The sequence below is a fragment of the Heteronotia binoei genome, chromosome 4 (genome assembly GCF_032191835.1).
Source record: "Heteronotia binoei isolate CCM8104 ecotype False Entrance Well chromosome 4, APGP_CSIRO_Hbin_v1, whole genome shotgun sequence".
NCBI classification, from domain to species: domain Eukaryota; kingdom Metazoa; phylum Chordata; class Lepidosauria; order Squamata; family Gekkonidae; genus Heteronotia; species Heteronotia binoei.
Genome location: NC_083226.1, coordinates 25267003 through 25289313, shown reverse-complemented (window position 1 = coordinate 25289313; position 22311 = coordinate 25267003). Strand labels below are relative to the sequence as shown.

Here is a 22311-nt window from a genome sequence, read left to right as displayed (position 1 = left end):
GAAGCTGTTTCCGTCAAGTTCTGGTTCCCGTTCATTTTATTCCCTTCCACCAACCAAGTTTCCAGGCAGTAACTTTGGAGAGGAGGAAGTCTAGCAAAATTACATTCGCTCAAAAAAGCCACCAGGCTCCAATCGCCATTTTTAGTTTGTGGGTGACCAGTGGCGGACTGGCCAGGTGTCAGCTTGCCCGATGGCAAGTGGGCCCTGATGAAGTTGGCCCCCTTAAACATTAGACAATAGATTTAAAATGTTAATGACCTTTTAGTAGCTTGGAAATATAACAGAAGTTCCGGTATTACTACTGTAATGCAACTAAAATTTGTATTTAGGGTTGCCAGCTTCCAGGTGGGTGGGGCCTGGGAATCTCCCTCTTTTACAACTGATCTCCAGCTGGCAGAGATCAGTTCCCCTGGAGAAAATGCAATCCGTATTTACACTTAGTATCTGCTGTATACTGCCAGTAATATGTACAATATATGTACACTGTAATTACTGAAATGTATATATTTATTTTGCAAAAATTTTAAATTGTACTTTTCCTCATGTATTTTTTGAAGATTTTTTTTTATTTATTTCTTATAAAAATTAAATGATAGCCTTGTAGTTGTGGGTGGGCCCCCTATGTCTCCTGGCAACCAATATTTTTAGACCCAGTCCACCACTGTGGGTGACCCTTAGAACTGCCCAGCCAGAAGGCAACATCCCAAGAGAACGCAAAGCCAATCCTCCCAGCTGGAAAAACCAAAGCCAAAGACTTCGTCCCCCAAAGTCCAGCCCGTGCACCATCTCCGGCCCATCTGGCTTCAGCAGGAACCTCTTCTATTAGTTAAATGGGTGAAAAATATGACCGAGAATTGGGAGGATAATTCAGAGATTAAATAAATGAATAGTCAATCACTTACAGATTCTGTTAGTAGTTCAGGTTTCACCAACAGGTTCCTGATTTACATCCTGATTGGCGGTGGTGGAAAGTGTCACAAAGTCACGGCCAATTTAAGTGCTGTAGGGTTTCAAGGCAAGAGACATTCAGAGGTGGCTTGCCATTGCCTGCCTCTCCAGAGAAACCCTAGACTTCCATGGTGGTTTCTCATCCGAGTGCTAACTCCCTGATGTAGCCAATCCTTCTGGAGCTTACAAGGCTCTTTTTTGTAAACTCTTGGAGGATTGGCTGTATCAGGAGTGTGTGGCCTAATATGCAAAGCAGTTCCTGCTAGAATTTCGCCCCTGTAGATCGGGCTAGCCTAGGCCATCCAGGTCAGGTGGTGCCATGACCAAAACAGAACTTGTAAATCTTAGGGGGGAAATGGACAAGCAGCTTGCCTCCTTCACCAAGCTTCCAAAAGGTGAAGAAAATGGTGAATGGAACCAGACTCAGGTTCTGGAAAGGTCAACAATAACTTCATTGGCCACAGAATTGGTGTTTAAAACAAAGCCTTTGACGATGTGGAATTTATTCAGGTCGACTGTCCTGGTCTTCCCTAGGACACTTCCAGGAGGAAGAGTCCACTGTGCTGATTCAGGATTCTCAAAAGCTGCAGAAGGACCATACCAATTCCTTCCCAGCTGCCAGTGGCACAAGGGACTGGCAACCACAGCACAGGCAACACTGTCTAGCAGACAGACTGAGAGAAAATAAAGAGCAAAAATCAAGGCCAACTCTTTTTTCTTTTCTTTTCTTAAGGTTTGGATACAGGAATTTGTTACGGGGAGCTGTTGCATGATTATGGAAACATCAGCTGCTATTGTTATAAATCCTAACTGAAGGGTTGTCAGCAGCACTCCCTCTAAGCTGTGGAGTCTTGTGAGCAAAAATTCTACTTTGTGAGCTACTTGGCATTAAGGTTGTGAGTGAGCAATTTGGCTGCTGCATCAATTAGTTTGCTCTGGGGCCATCCTTCCCGAGCGAAGACAAAAATGTGTTGAGCCCAAGGCTATAAAAACTGCCAGCTAGCTCACCGTAACTCAACTTAGAGGGAATGCTAGCTGTTGGCAATGTTCCCTCTAAGCTGCAGAGACTTGTGAGCAAAAACTCTGCTTTGTGAGCTACTGGCATTAAAGTTGTGAGCTACTGTATAAATTACTGTGCTCTGGGGTCATCCTTCCTGAACTAAGACACAAATGTGTGAGCTGGAGGCTAAAAAGCTGTGAGCTAGCTCACGCTAACTCAGCTTAGAAAGAACACTGGTTGTCTGTCCTGCAAATTCAGAGCAGAACTATTAACTCACTGACAGTATCTTTTGGGAGCTGCATGGAAGCTCAAGGACCAAACAAGGGACACAAATTATTTAAATGTCCCTTTGGCTGGCTTTTGATACCATTTATAGGATATCTTTTAGAAAACAGAGCAGCCCTCCCTTCTAGGCCGCTAAGCCTCCACTTTGCTACAGCACTGGGTGCTAAACAAACCGTTCACTGACAGCGGATCTTAGCCAGGAAGTCTGGCCTGGATTAAGGAAGCTCTAGTAGATTCTCTCAGGCACGTCTCATACCAAAGGAGGTCAGACTACCTGATCAAGACCCCCGCAGCCATGAAATTTTAGAGCCTTTAATGTAGTTTTCTGTAACTCTCCACCAAAAGGAAGGAAGGAAGGAAGGGAAAGAAAGACAGAAAGACTGACCCTTGGTTTTGTCCGTAAATATGATATTGTTTTATGGATTGTTCTTTTCGCTGGCTTCAGGTACCCATATTACATGAACAGTCACTCACACATCCTTACATTTATTCGCTTTGAGACCATTCAGATTCGGAACCTGAACAAAAATGCTGGAAAGACAAGTCTGGGAAGCATAGTCCATATATACAAAGGGGGTATATATGTGTCCAGAGACCCAGTGGGTATTTCTAACTGCCTTGTGTGAACGGAGGTGAAATTACTCAGGAAGAGAGAGGTGGGTTGAGTGTTTTATCAGGCAGTGGAGGGGTGGTCATTTTTCATAAGCCTGTCCCCAGTAGTCCCAGGAAGAGTCAGCTTGATCAAGATGTGATCATTAATTTCTCTCTGGTGTGCCTGTTAGCCAGACAGGTGTTAGTCGTACGGTGCACACTGGAGAGGATCAAGTGGTAACGTGGGTGAAGTGGTGACTGATTGGCACAAATTACCTGGGCATGCAGTGAAGCGGGGTAGGTGAAAGCAGGCGGAGGTAGAGCAGGTGCTAACTCCGCTGGGTAGAGAGGGTACGGCGCCCACACTTCAGGGCTACTGGGGTAAAGTGCAGGCACTGTGAGCTCATCTGCAAGAGAAGAATAAGGAGAGGCCATGGTTATAAAAACAGAAAACTCTGAAACCAGAAAACAACCAGCACACATAAAAGAATCTTCTTCAATGCCAGGCTAAAATGGTCCCTCCAACCCATTCTGTCATCTCCCTTTTAAAAAAAATACAATTAAAAGTAAAGCCAGTAAGAACATTTCAATGTGAAATAAGGTACAAAAGCTTGGACGTGTATAGCACACATTAAAGGCTGTATTCAACAAAAGCAACTGGGTGCTGGGGCCGGAGAGAGAATGCAAAATGAGACAAAGTCTATCAAACAGAGTTGGGGAAAAAAGGAACTGTTATGGAAATCCTGGTCAAATAATGGAGGTTCTCAGACACTGCACAGAAGTACTCCTTGGTTATATTCAAGAAGGAATTAATAAAACACGATGCATTTTAAGGACAGCTGTTGTGGTTATTCCCAACAAAAAGAGATGCACAGGGTTGTAAAGAATAGTCATGTAAGGTGAGACATGGCAACTGTCCCCCCAAGATGGAAACTGCTAGATCAGGAGTGGCCAAACTTGCTTAACATAAGAGCCACACCCAATAAATGTCAGGTGTTTGAGAGCCGCAAGACATGAACATCACATGTTTGAGAGACGCAAGGAAGGAAGGGCGGAAAGAAAGTAAATCATTGGGGAGGAGGGAGGGAGAGGTGGGAAGAAAACAACTTTAACTTTAAATGCATTCTCCAAGCTGCCAGCTGGCATGGCTTGGAAGTTATTCAAAGAAACAAATGCCTTCTCTAAGACAGCTGACAGGGCAGTGGGGGCTTCGAGAGCCACACAATATGTGTGAAAGAGCCACATGTGGCTTCCGAGCCACAGTTTGGCCACCCCTGCTCTAGATGGTCTCATCAACCTTTGCAACAGCGATTCACAAACAGCAGCTTAGCCCACTAGCAAGCCTCTATTTGTGCTTGCCATCGCTTCCCTCCCCAACTTCTCAGGCAGAGACAATAATTTCTCTCTGTGCTGGCATACAGAGAAGTTAAGAAAGTATAAGAAATGTCTGGGTTTTTAAAATCTTATTCATACCCACAAGCAGTGGCGGACTGGGTCTAAAAATACTGGTTGCCAGGAGACATAGGGGCCCAACCCACAACTATTTGTATAAGAAATAAATACGATTTTCAAAAAACACATAAGCGGAAAAAAGGCACAATTAAAACTTTTGTGCAATAAATTTATATATATATTAGTAATTACAGTGTACATATATTGTACATATTACTGGCAGTATGCAGCAGATACTAAATGTAAATATAGATTGCATTTTCTCCAGGGGAGCTGATCTCTGCCAGCTGGAGATCAGTTGCAAAAGAGGGAGATTCCCCAGGCCCCACGTGGAGGCTGGCAATCCTAAACACAATGTAAATTTTAGCTGCATTACAGTACTGATATTGGGACTTCTATTATATTTTCAAGCTACTAAAAGGTCACTAACATTTTTAACATTGTCTATGTTTAAGGGGGCCCACTTCATCAAGGCCCTACAGGGCCCACTTGCCACTGGGCAAGCTGACACCCTGGCCAGACTGCCGTTGCCCACAAGTGTGCAAGATCTCTCTCTTTCAAGCCCTCTGGTATATGCAGAAGGCTCAAGGGAACTCATTATAAGAGACTATTAAGAAAGAGAGTGATAGATCCCTGCTGTTTCGTATCATCTCCAACCCCACAGCTCAAGTGAGTTCTACCTATTACCTTTGGCCTTGCCTGTCAGCCAGTGGACGCAACCAAAGGCTTTCTTCTGCCTGCCTGACACACTTAAGAGGCACCTAGTACTGTGGTGCTATGAGATTTGAAGACCCTCTCAAAGCCAGTGAGACTGCAATGACTGGAAAGCAGAAACACTAAATGCAAAAACACCAATTGGGACGGTTCTGTTTGGCAGGAAGCCCACCCGCTGGCAGCATTTTTGAGATGGATACATATTTGCCGATTCCAAATCAAGCTACAGACTTGCTGCGCCAGTACCTCCGCCTCTTGAAAAGGCAAAAGCAGACAACGAGGTGCCAGAATAACCAGTCCAACTGGAAGGGCTCCAAGTTGCAGAGGAGATTGGATGTATACCCCGCCCCCTGCGCTACCCAAAGAAGTCTCAGAGCAGCTTACAAATCTCTTTCCCCTTCTCCTCCCAACAGACACCCTGTGAGGTAGCTGGGGCTGAGAGAGCACTTCCAAAACTGCTCTTGAGCAGAACAGCCTTGAGAGAACTTGTGGCTGACCAAGGGTTCTGATATGACAGAAACAACATGGTTTAGATTCACACCATTTCCGGCATCATTTAGTAATCTATTAGTACATTTTGGACTGCATGCCCCTATAAAATATCCAGCCACATAGAAGACCTCATGCAATGCCACAATTGCTTTTTGTGGTCCCTTCCAATCAGCTTCTGCCTTAGGCTGATAGTTTCAGCTGTATATTATATCCCCTCAGAAGAAGATCTCCCAGGACGCTTTCATATGGGTAGCCATGTTGGTCTGTAGTGGAAGAGCAAGATTTGAGAGCGGTACCACCTTAAAGGCCAACGAGATTTCCAAGGTTTAAGCCAGGGGTGTCAAATTCTTTTGTTATGAGGGCTGGATCTGACATTAATGAGACCTTGTTGGGCCGGGCCATGTGTGTGCCTATTTAAGATTAGGTAGCAGAGATATAAACTTAACAAAGGACACTGACAAACACATTTAAAAAAAAAAACACCTTAAAATAAAGCTGTGTAATTGAGAAAGCCTGCCTCCCACCCTTCCTCCCCAAGGGAGGAGCCTCAGCCAATGGAGAAAATAGAGGCTTTGTTCTGTAGTTGCTTTGCTACTGAGCAACCCTGGCAAGGCAAGGTGTGATGGAGAAGGAAGCAAGAGAGAGGGAAGAAGGAAGCAGACGATAGCCAGTTGCTCAGAGGTCTGATAGGAGCCCTCTGGGGGCCTGATTCGTCCCCTTGGCTGCATGTTTGACACCCCTGGTTTAAGCTTTTGAGAGGCATCTGATGAAGGGGACTCGGACTCTCAAAAGCTTACACTCTGGAAATCTTGGTTTTTAAGGTGCCACTGGACTCCAATCTTGCTCTTCCCAGGACAGGGAAAACAACCAACAAAAACCAACATGTGGTTTTCACTCAGAGCAGGTAATTCCCTCATATACTGTAAGGAGTAAATCTCTTTGGGGTGCAAAAGTGGCGTGCCTCCCATTTGAACTAAAAACAAATACGCCTTTCAATTCAGAAAGAATATGCCTGGGAAATGTTGCTCTAAAAGATGCTAGGGGAACAAAAGAGCAACATTTAGCACATTTCTTACTGTTGTAACCCCGGCCTGAGCCTGCTCACAGGGTTGGGCTGGCTAGAAGGCCAATTAATAAGAATGGGTAAGAATAACATGCTTGTAAGCAGGGCTTTTTTTGTAGCAGAAACTCCTTTGCATATTAGTCCACACACCCCTCCTGGAGCTTATAGTAGCCAATCCTCCTGGAGCTTATAGTAGGCCCTGTAAGAAGAGCTCTGTAAGCTCTTGGAGGATTGGCTACATTGGGGAGTGTAGCCTAATATGCAAAGGAGTTCCTGCTACAAAAAAGCCCTGCTTGTTAGCCATTATCCAGAGCATCACACCTTGAAAGCTCCCCTGCCCTGGTCCAACCTCTCCGTTTCTCTGTGCTGCTCCACAATAAATGTTCTGAGACTTTCAAAGTGCATTTGAAGAAGGAAATTCGGGGAATCTGCAGAGTGCATACAGAATCACTTGTTCTTGCTCACCAGACCAAAATCTTCTCAGCCTTTTGGTTCCTACCCATCATAAATGCATGCAGCAATTAAATATGACAACTTGTTAAGAGCTGAAACTTTACATAGGCTCAGGATGTAATGTAGATGTCTCACAGATTATACACATCAGATAAACACAGAGCTTGAGTTCACAGCAGCAGAACTTTCATAGAAATGGTACTGGGTAGTATAGATGTTTGGAGAAGCAGGCAACTGCGCCTGTGCATCTGAACAGCAGAGGGATTCGCCTGTTTCCTCTCTTCACATGAGCATAGGCCTTGATGCCATGGGGCTGCTTGCAGAGTCCCCATCCTCACCTGCATTCTGAAGTGCAGACCTGGGAAGACCGTTTCAATTATGTACTAACTGCAAAAAGTTGTGTTTATTAGGGTGCCTGTCTTAATTTGACTATGACTGCCTTGTGCAGGGGAATACATAGTTCAACTCCTAAAATTTCAACTAAACATTAAACATCTGTTTAAGCACACATTAACCAAGTTTTAAACAAACATTTAAAAACTTTAACCAAACATCTACTGGTTGTCCCTGGTTAGCTTCAATCAAGGCCGGGGCCTTTTCTGTGCTGGCCCTGGCCTGGTGAAACATGCTACTGCTGGAGATCAGGGCCCTGCCAGACCTTCTACTATTCCACAGGGCCTGCAAAACAGAGCTGTTCCACCAGGCCTTCAAATGAGATGATTCCACTAGGCCTTCAAATGAGTACCCAATTATATCAGCCTCCCTTGCTGAAGTACTCTATCCTTAGGTGGCCCAGTTTGAGTCTAACTACATCTTACATTAGCTCCAGCTTTGAGACTGTGGTCATTTAGTTAATTTTGTCACCTGCTCTTAAATTAGATGGCTTTAACCAGGGGTGGCCAAATTGCAGCTCGGGAGTCACATGTGGCTCTTTCACACATACTGTACGGCTCTTGAAGCCCCCACTGCCCCATCAACTGACATGGAGAAGGCATTTATCTCTTTAAATCACTTCTTCAAGCCAAGCCAGCTGGCAGCTTGGAGAATGCATTTCTCCCTCCTACCTCCCCCATTTATTTGCCTGCCTACCTGATATTCATGTCTTGAGGCTCTCAAACATCTGACATTTATTCTATGTGGCTCTTATGTTAAGCAAGTATGGCCAGTCCTGGTTTTAACTGCTTTAATTATTAAACTATTGATTTTAACTTTTGTGTTTTGTTTCTGTTTAATCCGCCCTGAGTTCACTTGCGGGGATGGTGGAATAAAAACCTACCCCCCCCCTTTAAAAAAAAAAAGCAGCAATAAAAACATCAATGATTAACAAGGGTAGTTATGCTATTAAAGGTGACTGGAAGTGGATTAACAATGGTAGCTGCTCCACTTCTGTTTTGTCCAAGAAGAGAGGCCTAACAGGCTTCTACCCTGCCTGCCTGCCATTCCACAGTGGCACTGAGGTGCTGCCGGTAGCAACAGAGGAGGCAGTGGCAGCAACATGTGGGGGGAAAGAAATGCAATTCCCACTGCAGGACTCTTGCCTTGGGCCCACAAAACCTGGAGTTGGCCTCAGGCCCAGGGCACTTTTCACAGCCCTTTCCTTCCCCTTTTCCGAAACACAATGGCAGAAAACATTCAGAACTGACAGCCGCAGGAGTTAAATCTCAGCCGAACTGGCAGGGAATGCGCTTTAATTACACTGCAGATTATGTGTTTATGCTGCTGATTTTAAAATAAGATAAACAGCGAAAAAAACTTGGCCAGAGCTAATGCAAACAACCCTCCCTCTTCTACCATTCATTCCTAAGGGCTGTGGTCATTCTGAGGAGAGAGCAACAGTTTTGTATTGAGACATCCAGAGCACCCTAACCTCCCCCAAGAGATATGAGGCAGGAAGGACTCACTAAGAACATAAAGCCAAGAGGCTGATTCCTGTCTGCAGAATGTCATTCACCCACGCTAGCTAAATAAAGTTCTTGGGGGGGGACGGGGGACTTTTCTCTGCTGGTGTTATCAGACAACGTAATTGCATTTAATCATATTATCCCCTAATTATTTTTAGCTCGTGCTTAATTATCATTTGTTTAGAGCTTGTTTTAGAAAAGAATTAGTTCAGCTACAAAGTCACCAATGTGCAATCACAAAGCTTTCCTCCTGTGTTATGATACCGCACTGTTGTGAGTATGCTGGAGACAGATAGTGGTTTTTATGAGAGGAAACGGTATGACGGCCCTATCATTTTATGTGGCGGGAACACTTTGTTTTTTCTCTCCCACTATCATCTCCAGCAAGGAAGGTGTCACACATTTCTGAAGCACCACAGAAACCTGCAAGAATTGTTAATAACCGCAGACAATACTAAAGAAGGAAACCAGGGGACTCTGCAGAAGGAAAACCTATCATCCACTTCCAGATTTCAAGGAATGACCATCCCTCAGTATGTTCCATATTCTCTCTTCCAAAACTGTATACCCCACAGAATTGCCAGTATCCAGGATGTAGCTGAAGATCTCCTGGGATTACAACTGATCTCCAGGCAGCACAGATCCCTTCCCCTGGAGAAAATGGCTGCTTTGGAATGTGGAGTCTGTGGCGTTGTACTCCTTTGAAGCCCCTCCCCCTCAAACCCCACCTTCCTCAGGTCCCACCCCCAAAATCTCCAGGGATTTCCCAACCCAGAGCTGGCAACCCTAATATCCTAGAAGTTTCACATTTTCTTTGCTTTTCAAGTTACATAGTTATGATTCTAACATACACACACGGGAAAATATAGCATAATTTTACCTCACACAGGAAAATATAACATAATTTTACTTAATAAAGGTAACTTCTCTCTCTAGGACATTTTTACCAGTTACCATCTTCCCCCAACTCCCACACCTCAATAACTTTCATCTGTATAGGTTACAGTCCAAGCTGGCTTATAATATTTAAACACTATATATATAAAAATCAATGTGAGCCACACATTTTTGGAAACAGCATTCATATGTTCGAACTATCCTAGTGATTGAAGATGGGAAGATATTTATAGGGCCACCCAGAAACATATATCCTACTTGCAAAATGGAAACTGTATTCCTACAGCTCCAGGAGTACAGGGTCAGACTGTTGAGAGGGTGATATTACAGGATCAAATGGCTAGAAAACAACCACAATGGGAAAACCCCCAGGTTTACCTTCAGAATATTAAGTTTTAAAAGCGAACTGACACACCAACACAAAAATAAATGTGATTAAACTGGTGAACGATTCCTGAAATGAATAATTCTAAAACAAGTATTTATTTATCCATGGGTGCCAGTTCATATAGATGTATATAATTAGTGAACAAAAAGAAAATTAAGATGTATGCATTATCAGCCTTAGAACAGAGACTCAGATCATGACCACCAGATTACAGCTTCAGACATAGCTGAAGGTTAAACCTGTGAAATGGCAGGGTGGGGGGGCTTTGTGGGACCCTTCAGTGACAGGTAGAGCACAGAAATATAGCCCCGCGGTGCAGAAGCCAATGAGAGCAGTGCTTTGAAGCAGCCAACAGGAGCTGTGGACTGACAGGAAGAGGTTTAGCCAGCTGGATTATGAGTGGCTAAGAGTTTGAGGCTGAACGTGGGAAAACAGAGTTATGTTAAGAGTGAGAATTAAAGCTCTGCAGAGACATCAGATGTCCAGTTAAGTGTCCCCATTTGGGTAACTGAGGAAGCATGCCTAAAATAGGTCTATGCAAAAGCAAGTTGGGCATTAATAAATGGGACTTACTCCCAGGCTGTTTTCCCACTTACCTTACCCCGGAGCGACGTCCCTCTTCACCGCGCTGCGTCTGCGCGGATTTCGCACAAACTGCTGCGCAGCACCAGGAAGAGCCGCGTAGTCCCGGGGCTTTTGCGTCGCAAATGTAAACCGCCAAAAAGCAGGTTTACATTTGCGACGCAAAAGCCCCGGGACTACGCGGCTCTTCCTGGTGCTGCGCAGCAGTTTGTGCGAAATCTGCGCAGACGCAGCGCGGTGAAGAGGGACGTCGCTCCGGGGTAAGTTAAGTGGGAAAACGGCCCCAGAAAAACATACTTGGGATTGCAGCCTAAACTCTACTGTTGGCCAGCAGAGTTTGTGGGGCTGAATGTGTCACTTGAGTGGCAACAAACTGTTCTACTTACATGTTACACACCTGCCTAAGAGAGGCTTCCCCTATCCCATTCTGGGCAAATTCTGCTTAAAACCTAACACCTCACATCACTGGGTGATCATTAATATTTACTTCAGGTTGTGTGTTTTTGTTCTTGTTCACTTTTTAAAAGCAAACCATTTTTTCCCTGTCAGTCGGCCTCGGGGGAGTTTATAATCAGTCCTGGAATTCTACCAATTTCAAACCTTTTAAAAACATGGTTGGGTAGGGTAGGAAATTTTGACTAGAAAAATCTTCAGGGTGGTGTCAAGCTCCAGGGAAACAGCGGTACCTTCCTCCACTGACTTTTTGTCTGTGCACACACAACTCCTCCCAGCCCAGGCTGTTTTCCTCATGGTAGGGGTTTATTTTCAGTTTTTAAAACAGGAAAAATGCTTCTGGAGGTGTTGCAAAAGGAAAGCAGCAGTGAAAGAAAGCACACACACTTTCTAATCCCTGCTTCAGTCCCTGAAACTGTCCCACTCTCACTTAGTGGCTGTTTGGTGTAACCTGCATTGTAAGACAAGGCCATTTAAGGAAATTGTTGGGACAAGCCTTAAAAACTGTTTAGCTCCAAGAAAGAGGTTCCCTTTAGACCCCATGGCTGGTTGGCCACTGATAAAGCTATCCTCCACAAATCTGTCTCATCTCCCCTTAAAGGGGTTGGAAGCTACTTGGCCTTCCTCTACATGTACGGAGACTATGGGATGGGCCCTGCAGCTCTATTCTGAAATCAGCAAGAAGAACATGAAGGTAATAAAAGGGTTACCTTCAGCAATGGATAAGGGGACAGCAACACATTTTTACCATTCGTCAACATGCAGCTATCGCATTTCACAATAGAAACAAAAAATTAACTACATTTGATCTTAACCAAAAGGCCGAGGTTATGGTGGGGAGAGCGGGATATAAATTAAATATTATCATTATAATTATTATTATTAATGTTGTCCAATAAACGTCCTCTTCCTTTGGGTACAACTGGGATAAGAGACGACACATTCATGCTTCAGAAGAAAATTGAAGTCAAGCGTGTCTTCACACGCTGTTTGAATGATACACTGGAAGCCTGCCACAGTGGGGAGGCCAAGAGCATGCATGACTTAAACTCACACATATTTCTCATTAGGCTCCACATGTGGTGAGGGACACAAGGGAAACAGTAACACAGCTCTGAGATCCCACTCTTGAACTCAGCTCTCATACAGCTTTCCCAGTATGTATCTGAGTCCTAAGTATTGCCAATTAAAAATGATAAGGTGGGAGGTGATGTGAAAGACCTCTACTAGAGATCCTGGAGAACCGCAGAAGAAGAAGAAGGCTGAAGATTTATACCCCACCCTTCTCTCTGAATCAGAGACTCAGAGCGGCTTACAATCTCCTTTATCTTCTCCCCCTCAACAGACACCCTGTGAGGTGCGTGGGGCTGAGAGGGCTCTCACAGCAGCTGCCCTTTCAAGGACAACTCCTGCAATAGCTATGGCTAGCCCAAGGCCATTCCAGCAGCTGCAAGTGGAGGAGTAGGGAATCAAACCCAGTTCTCCCAGATAAGAGTGCACACACTTAACCACTACACCAAACTGGCTCTAAGTTTGGAGCAAAGAGTACAGCAATAGAATCTGACTCAGTAGAAGGCCAGCTCCATGTGTTAGTGACTATCATACGAACAGGCAAGGCCAGCCCAAGACTGTCTGGCACCCTAGGCAAGGCTAACTTCTGTTCCCCTCCCCCCACACTGATAACATCACTGAGTCACATGGGGGGCACCCAATCTGGTGCCCCCAGGAGGCCGGTGCCCTAGGCAATTGCCCCATTTGCCTAGTGGCAGGGCTGGCCCTGTGAACAGGGCCCGCCTATCTCGAGTCATGCTAAACTAAATGTTATAACATTTCATTTCCAATTTCTGAAGGAACTGGTGGGTTAGATCTATGCCCTACAAATAAGGTAGTGCACTCCATGAACGTAACAGCACTTATCTTTCCAGCCTCAAAATCTTTTGCTTGTCACACAGTATGCCATTTCAATAATTAATATTTCCTGCAATTTTAAACATTTATATAGCTTCCCATTTCCTTAAATGGCAGTAAGGAAAAGCAAGATGAGGGAGGGGTGCCATTATTGTTGTGCACATCTCATTTTCTTCTCAAGGAGAGGAGCGGAAAGACTTGTGTTGGCAACTGAGGGAGCAGGAAGCACTTCTTCGCAAGGAAGGGTGCAGACCAATAACATGTGCCCTACAACTTCAGATTGGTCCTGGAGGCTGAAAAATGAACCAAATAGTCCATGAACCCATCCAATAGATATTGAGCAACAGCTATCATTTGTTGAATGGCACTAACCATGAAGTCGTCTAGGAATGTTCTCCTGGGAATAAACCCAAAATGAACAGTTCTGATTAGGATTATGAGCAGACTTGCCTTAAAATGGGACTATTAGTGTGGTGGTGTCACATAATTCAATTAATCATTTTCGCTTCAACAGAATAAGTAACTAAATAACACTCCAGAAGACAGATGAATACTTGCTTCATTTCTAAATGATGCCCTCACATGTGGCAGAGGACACCATTTTAGAAGAGTCATTCTCGATAGAGGTGAGCGCTAGGGATATACCAAGTCAAATTTAAAAAAAAAAACCTTACCGGCATTTTTCCGGCATTTATTTAGCTGATTACATATCAGTGTTCTGCATTTGGGTACCAAAATAGCCCCAGCTGAATACAAGCTGGTAAAATTTGGCTTTTATTCGGGTGCAGCTTCACTCACCAGTCATGCTGGCGAGTGAACTCAGCAAGCATTCAAACTTTAAATTCATGGTGGCACAACTCTGCATCTCAATTTAGCAAGGATTCAAAGTTTAAATCCCTTCTCCATTATACTCGGGGGGGGGATCCCCATAGGGTATAATGGAGCCAAATACATTCAGGTTTCTTGAATATTTACCCGAATACCACTATACAATGGATACTGGTTTTCTGGAATATTTGGGAATACTAGTATTTTTCAGGTCCAACGGATCTGAGTAGGTAAAAAATGGGTTGCTATTGTTGTTTTGCACAACCCTAATTCTAGAAGCAGGGGGATATATAGACAGTTTCTATAGCTTCTGGAAGTTCTTGTATAATTGACAATCCTTCCATGTGTCAGTCAACCTACTTACCCCTCCAACCTTGCCAAGGAATGCAAACAAAAATGCTATACTGTCCGCTTTCTTAGCTCAGCATTATTCTAAGTTCAGGATGCCCTGGCAAATTTATTGTTGTTTTACTGCTGGATTTAGAGTGCCTACTGTAGGGTCTGGAACTGACCAATAGGAGTTTAGTAGTTCCTTTTTTGCTTGAAGACCTGGTAGAAGCCTACATATGGTTTTCTGTGGGATGCTTTAAAGAAAGAACATGATGATTCTTGAAACAAATGAGCTACTGTTGTGACGATGATTCCTCCTTTGTACTGCTAGAGACTATGGAATAACCACTGCTGTCCTCTTCAGACAGGTAACAAAGCAGAGAAGGACAGCAATAGTCCAGGATCTTCAACACAGAATCTGTGAGCATCATGGCACTACCAATATCAAGCGTGTTTAGAAAGTCGGTCTGGTCAGGTAGGAATCCTGCCCAGCAAGCCTTCTGAGAGGCTAATAGAGGTATGATTGGCTGTGCAAATTAAATTCATGTCATTGTGGTAGTAGTGTTGGCTTTTCTCTCTCTCTCACTCCTCTTTTCCAGTGTATTTTTTAATATCAGCGTTCTTGTACCCTGCACTTGGGCTTCCTTGTATGTATGTGCAGCTCCATCTCATGCAGCATCCATTTTGTGTTTGGCTCCACCTCCTGCAGCAGCCATCTTGTGGTTGTGCCCACCACCCTGCATCAGAATGCCAAAGGTGCCGATAGGCTCAGAAAGTGTGAGCCCCCTGAAATAGTGGATCCCCTTTCTGAAGTGGCATTGCAAAACAATACAAAAATGAAGTGCTGAAACTACCGATATTTGAAAAAAAAACTATGCACAAATGTCCTTCTGTTTACTGGAGACTGGGTTCTTGGGAGGCACATAATTTTGCTTATTTACAATATAAGCCCACACACACTTACATGGGTCTCTGGTAATGAACTGAGGTACAGTGTTGGGGGCAGTTGGAGTGCTTGGATTTGGCGTTCCCACTAATTTGCTCTTAGCCATCTTCGTGTTGGCCTTAGCGAACTCTAGCCGGAGCGTCTGAGGGATTTCTGGGTCAAAACGAATTCCCTTTTGCAGAGGGAGAAAAAAAAATGTCAATTCTCTATTCAGGGCCCCCCCCTCCCCTGCAAAGGCAAGCAGTAATAAATTGACACTACATTCAGCATTGTATAAAGCAAAATAGTTCATAAATAGGGATGTGAAATTCTCCAGAGAAATATAAACTTCCTTAAATAGGGACAAACACCAGATGAAAAATACATTCTATTTATGAATGAGAACAGTTCAATAGACAGAGTAGTTGAAATTTGTTGTAAGGGGGGAAAAATGGCAGATTGAAAGCACTGAAGATAATCAAACAACAGGTGTTGGCAAAGGCAACAAAAGAAAATTATAAACAGGCACAAAGAACCAGCTTCACAGTCAGGATGTACAATCTCTTTAAGATAGATCCAGGTGGGTAGCTGTGTTGGTCTGAAGCAACAGAACACGTTAGAATCCAATGGTACCTTTATGACCAAAAACAATTTTAATTCAGGGTGTACGCTTCTGTGTACATGCACATGAAAGCTTACACCCTGAATTTAAAAAAAATACCTGTTGGCTTTAAAGGTGCCATTGGATTCTAACGCAAATCTCCTTTTTAAAAAACAAGCAAAAAGGGACATATGCCCATAAAGGATGTTACAGGTTTATTCTTGAATACCTTGGGAAATTAGGTTTCCAGAATGAAAACGATCTCATTCCTGTCATGAAGCAGTACTTGGTGGTGAAAAGAGCTGTCAAGGTATAGTCGACCTCACAGGATTTTCAAGGCAAGAAATGAACAGAGGTGATTTGCCATGGCCTGCCGCTGCATGCAGTCTCATAGCTATGGCGGGGCCCATGGGTCTTGGTCCCACCATTTACCTTCACTGCAAAGTTCCCAGCCCCACCAAGCACAGTTCCCTGTCAACCTGGAGCCCTTCATCACTCCCTGTCAACCTGGAGCCCTTCATCACTCCCATCAAGTCTTGCGCCACCTCGGCCTCCAAGCACAGCCCCCCTACTCTCTAGTTGCCCGAGTCCCCCATTGCTGCCACCACTACCCCCAAGCACAAGGGCCTGCTGTGACAGAGAATGGTGCCTCCACTGAGCCAAGACACAGGGCAGCCAGGGGACCTGTGGCTTCACTTCCCCGAATGCCGGTCTTGCGTGCCCTGGGCTGCCCCCCCCCCCAGCGCAAGCTTGTCTGGATGCACACTTGTGTGTGTAGGAGAGAGCCGGGAAGAGGCTGAGGGTCGTTTAGTGCCTGTTTCAAGCTGAGAACCTCCTTGAGGATTCATTTTAAATAGCAAAACAGGAGATCAGTGTTCTCAATTTTTCAACTCAGAAACGAGGATGCCTTCCAGTCTGCTTTATGCCTGGGGCAGGGAAAGAGGGCAAGAAGACACCTTCGGTTCTCTACTGATGCATAAAGGTCTGTTGCTCCCCTGCTGTGAAAGAGCCCAGTTCCAGGCCCGGATCCTGGGCAAGTGAGAACCATGCAGGTTCTTCTTCCAGTGCTCTGATCCTCCTGCACCTCACCTGAAAGGTATGAAGGCTTGAAAGAGGCGTAGGTTTGTTTTTTGCTGTGGGGAGAGGATTACTGGCAGCCCCCTGCCCCTAGAAAACCTCCCAAAATTGTGTCTTTGTGCCCCACCAAACTTTAAATCCTGGCTACAGCCTTGCCTGCATAGCAACTCTGGATTTTTGTGAGCTCCCATCCAAGTACTAACCACTCCAGGCCTAGCCTGGTCCATCTGGGTATATTTTCATCTCGAGTAGATACAAATTCACACCCCTAGTGCGGTTCACGGGATATTAGAGCTTGGCATGGATAGGTGAGAAGCGCATGATAGGGATTCAATTAATAAGAAAAGGGAGGCAGATAAACAAAGAAAGCTATGAAAATGAGAGCATGCAGGGGGAGTCTTGAAAAATGAAATAGTTAGAAAGCTTGGGTATGTGTGTGGGAGAGATAATAAATTAAACTTGAATGCTCCACTCTCATTTTTAATTAAAAGCACATACGTCCCTGTCATCTAGGCTTTCCAATGCCTGAAATTAGCTATAGACAAAAAATCTGGGTCTATTAAGGTGGAGAAGAACTGAGAACAGTAAGACTCTGAATATTGTTACTAAAAGGAAGAAAAAGATTCAAGGCAAAGATCCAAGCTACCAAAATTGAAGCTGCAGTCCAACATACACACATCTCAGATTCTGGAAGAACTCTGGCTCACGTCTGTTCATTGCAGAAATGAGTGGTAAGGTGCCTCGAGAAATAGTCTGAGTGAGGACTTGAGTTGCCAGACTGTGAGACAGCTTAGAGTGGGAACACTAGGGGCGCTGTTGTACATGTCATTACATCACTTCCAGGGACACCAGAAGTGATATTACATTGCTGGACTCTACGGTAAACGCATACTTTAAAAACATTTTGCTCTGTCAGCATTTCAGGGGCTTACCTCAGACACAACAGCCAGTTAAAGGTATAGGAAGCAGAGACAGCAGGAGGAGAAGGAAGAAGAGGAGGAGAAGATTGGATTTATACGCAGTCCTCAGGGCTTTTTTGTAGAAAAAAAAACAACAGGAACTCATTTGCATGTTAGGCCACACCCCCTGACACCAAACCAGCCATAACTGTGTTCCTGTGCACTCCTGCTCAAAAAAAGTCCTATCTGCCCTTCACTCAGAGTGGCTTACAATCAATCACCTTCCCTTCATCTTCCCACAACAGACACCCTGTGAGGTAGGTGGGGCTGAGAGAGTTCTCCAAGAACTGCTCTTGAGAGAATAGCTCTGAGAGGACTGTGACTGACCCAAGGTCATTCAGCAGCTGCATGTGGAAGAGTGAGGAATCAAACTCAGTTTCCCCAGATGAGTGTCTGTGGTCTTAACCACTACACCAAACTGGCTCCAAATCACCTCCTTCCATGCTGCTCGCCCCAGCGTCACTGCTGCCCTGAAAGGGCTTGGACAGAAAGCCAGTATGACAAACTCAGCAAAACCGTCTTTGTGTGTGCCACAGATCCAACACACATGCCAAGGGCTGCCTATTCCACATATAAGCAATCACCAGATAACCTTCTTTTGATTTCTTCAGCATGGTCAAAATCGCCCAGTGGGGAGCTTAAGAAGCTGTGGGTAAAGTTAGCCAAGGGACTAATTCTACGGCACACAGCCTAAACCACTTAATTTAGCAAAAGAGCAGAGGCAGCAAGGAGAAGCTAAATTAAGTGGTCTCCTACTGCCCACCAGGAGGCACAGGGTTAAGCGGTCTCCTACTGCCCACCCCTTTTCCCACTCCAAATTAGGCCCTCACAATGGTACCCTGCTGCAGACAAGTGGTGCCTGCCATTACCATTTGCAAGGCCACTGGATAGTCCTACCCTTTCAGGACTCCCCAATGACAGCAGAAGCAAACCACAGCAAGTTACATTTCTGCTCCTTCCCATCTTCATCATCCAAAAGAGCTGCAAAACCATGGCTGGCTTATGGAAGCCATATGAAGTATGAATGCCTGTGAACTACGCAAACAACCCGCTTTCATTCCCTAGCAGCAATAACCCTACATTTGTAAAATAGTGTGTACGTATAAAAACCACAGAAGCTGTACAAAGCGGTCAAACCAATGGACAATCCTAGCCAATATTGCTACAAATATAAAGAACACATTAATTTCTGAAATAGCTGCTCAAAATCGGAATATTATTATTTGGAGAGGGGCTGTGGCTTAGTGGTAGATCATCAGCTTGGCATGCAGAAGGTTCCAGGTTCAATTCTTGGCACCTCTAATTAAAAGGACTAGGCTGTAGACCAGGGATGGGGAAGCTCTGTCCCGAGGGCTGTATGCGGCCCTCAAGGTCACTTGGTGTGGCCCTCAGGGATTGCTGGGCCGAACCGAGCCATGTGGCAGCCTCTCCGGGGCCTAGCTGGCCAGCAAGGATCGTGGGGCCCAGCCACACTGTGCAGCAGCCTCCCCAGGGTCAGGCAGGGATCACAGGGCCCAGATGTACTGTGCGGCAGCCTCCCTGGGGCCTGCCTGGCCGGCCAGAATTGCTGCAAGGCCTGGAAAAGTTACTGTCACAGTTCAGTTTGCACTTGATTATCCCAGATGGTGTGACCTAATATGCTAATATCAGGGGATGTGGTCCAATATGCTACTGAGTTCCGGCTGGGCTTTTTTTTTTGTAGAAAAAGCCCTGGACCTATGCATTTGCCTAGGGTGGCGGGCCATGTGTGTGTGTGTGTGTGTGCCAGATTAGACTCTCCCCACATGATTTCAAATAGAAAAACAATTATTCGCATTAATTTTGCTGGCCTGAATCATTCTCCCTTGGCAGAGCATTTTTTTTAAGTTGATAATTTTTTATGGCCCGCGAATGATGTTATAAATATCCATATGGCCCTTGGCAGAAAAAAGGTCCCCCACCCCTGCAGTAGACAATGGGAAAGACCACTGCCTGAGATCCCAGAGAGCTGATGCCAGTCTCAAGTCAACAATACTGACCTTGCTGGACCAAGGGTCTGATTCAGTACAAGGCAGCTTCATCTGTTCATTGGGCTTTCTTCTGAAGATCAGAACACTCCTCTGGGGTAGACCTTACCTTATTTGTAATGCAAATCATCTCCTGAATTAGCACCACAGAGGGTAGGAGAATGGGGATCAGATCTACCACCACAGCTCTAGGGATGGGTGTGGGTCACAGAAATACTGGGTTGGATCCAGGGATTTTTTTTTTCCCTGGGAAAAGAGGTGCCGGAACTCTCAAGAGGGAAAGGAAGCCCCAATTCATGGATGCCAGAGATATGCTGCCCTGGAGAAAATGGCTGTTTTGGAAGACAGAGGGTCTATGCCATTACAGCCTGCTAAAATCCCTTCCTTCCACAAATCTCTTCCCCCCCAGGCTCTACCAGAGTTCCCTCTAAGCTGTGTACATGAGTGGCCACTCATTAACACAGGAAACCCCGCTCAATAGCAATCTGGAGCCGCACAGTGTCTTGCACTGCACATTTCTCATTTTAAGATTACAGTAGTTTTATTCTACTCAGGATGTGAACTGCTGCGCTTAGCTGGGGGGGGGGGGGGAAATTAGAGGGAACATCGGGCTCTACCCCTGAATCTCCAGGAACTTCTCAGCCTGGAGTTGGCAATGCTACCCCAGATAGAGGTGAGGACTGGTTTCTGTCTTCTCCCAATCAACGGTTCTCTACTTAACTTCCGTGGGAAAAGACTGCACTTGGAAGCAGGCAAGAACAGTCCAAACCCAGGAAAAATTACAAATAAACTCTCTAGGCGTCTGAGCCATTTGACAAAAATAACACTACTTTTTTAATGTTCCAAATTAAAAAGCTCCAGCATCCATTTTAAAAATCTCAGCCGTTTAAATGACCTAATTTGTCTAGCAGTGAAATCTGGGGCCATAGGCCTTAGCGCAAGTCACATTCCTCAAACATCTTTAGCATCAGCACCATATAAGGTAGTCTGTATCCTGCTCTGCTCCGCTCTTATCCCCGGAGATTAGCAGAGCCAAAAAAGACACTGTAGGATAAAAATGAAGACACAAAAACCAAGAGAAGCCAAAGCACTTAACTGCTTGCTTTTATCCAAGTCTGAAACGATTACTCCCTGAGCTCGAGAGAGTTTTACTTGGAGGTTCATTAATAATGGGATTAACTCTGTACACACAGATAGCTACAATGGCTTGCAAAATAACTTCTCCTCCACCTTCACTCTGAAAAATCTCTTTAAATGGGAAGTTTCACCCTATGCCCTGGAAACAGAGATGTCAGATGTCAAGAAATGCCCAAATCTAAACTCATTTCACTGCTAAAACATAAAACACATAACGTATAACTTATTTAGCATATAAAATTGTACTTTCTGGCATATTTATGGAATTTAAGGACCAAACAGTAGAATCCCAAACAGATTTAAACCTTTCTAAGGGTTTACAAAATTGTAACTGTTTAGGATTGCACTAGTTTCCAGAAATAGTCTTAGACTGCCACAGTAGGGTAGTAGGACTATTAGCATGTTTGGATATTGAGATAAGCAATGTAACACTGGAAACATGTAACTTTTCAAAAGTGTACCATCATCATACATATTATCAGGGATGGAATTCTAGCAGGAGCTCCTTTGCATATTAGGCCACACCTCCCTGATATACCCAATCCTCCAAGAGCTTACAAAAAAGAGCCTTGTAAGCTCTTGAAGGATTGGCTACATCAGGAGTGTGTGGCCTAATATGCAATGGAGCTCCTGCTAGAATTCCACCCCTGCATATTATAACATGCTAACTGTGGACAAAATTAATGATATTTAAACAATAAACATAGCCTTGAAAAGAGGGCTTGCCAGACCCTCTGGTCTGGCTCAGGGATCCCCTGATTTGCCACTGAAGATCTGCTTGGCTATACAAATTAAAATAACATTTTTCGGTGGCAACTGACCCCATAGTGTTTGTTTTATTCTCTCTCACCCCTATTTCCCAGTGTTTTTAAACTATCCATCTTCTCCCCTGTACTTGGGTTTCCTCTATGTGTATGACTTCACCTCCTGTGGCAGCCATTTTGTAGCTGGCTTTACCCCTTGAGACAGCCATTTTGTGGCCGCACCTGCCACACTGTTTCAGAATTTGAAATGTGCTCATTGGCTCAAAAAGGCTTTGGACCCCTGGGCTATAATAAACCTCACAGTTCTGCCATCTCATTCTACTGACTGTGTTGAGCGGAACCGATACTCAATATTCTCTCAATATTCTATGCCCCAATCAGCATATTGAGGTCTCATCAGGCTGAGGGGAGGAGGCTTCATTTCCAATTCACAGGGTCCTTCTTATTTTTCTGCATATCTGGGAAGACCTCCAATTATTCAGAAATTTGTAACATATTTATGGGTAGCCTCATTTTGACGCTGCTGATACGCATCATCCATTAATGATAACCAACTG

The 22311-nt window shown here is 44.7% G+C and overlaps 1 protein-coding gene across 2 annotated transcripts in view; it reads right to left on the bottom strand.

The window, feature by feature from the left end:
* RBPMS (RNA binding protein, mRNA processing factor) overlaps positions 1–22311 on the bottom strand; it is a 129491-nt gene that overhangs the window by 25052 nt on the left and 82128 nt on the right. Inside the window, exons 5-6 of one of the 2 annotated variants that reach the window (XM_060236965.1) lie at positions 15250–15403; positions 3101–3231 (exon numbers count right to left, since the gene is read on the bottom strand). In XM_060236965.1, the coding sequence (XP_060092948.1) occupies positions 3101–3231; positions 15250–15403 (285 nt within the window). Of the gene's footprint in view, positions 1–2627; positions 3232–15249; positions 15404–22311 lie in introns of those variants that run through there. The other variant, XM_060236964.1, reaches the window with a different exon arrangement.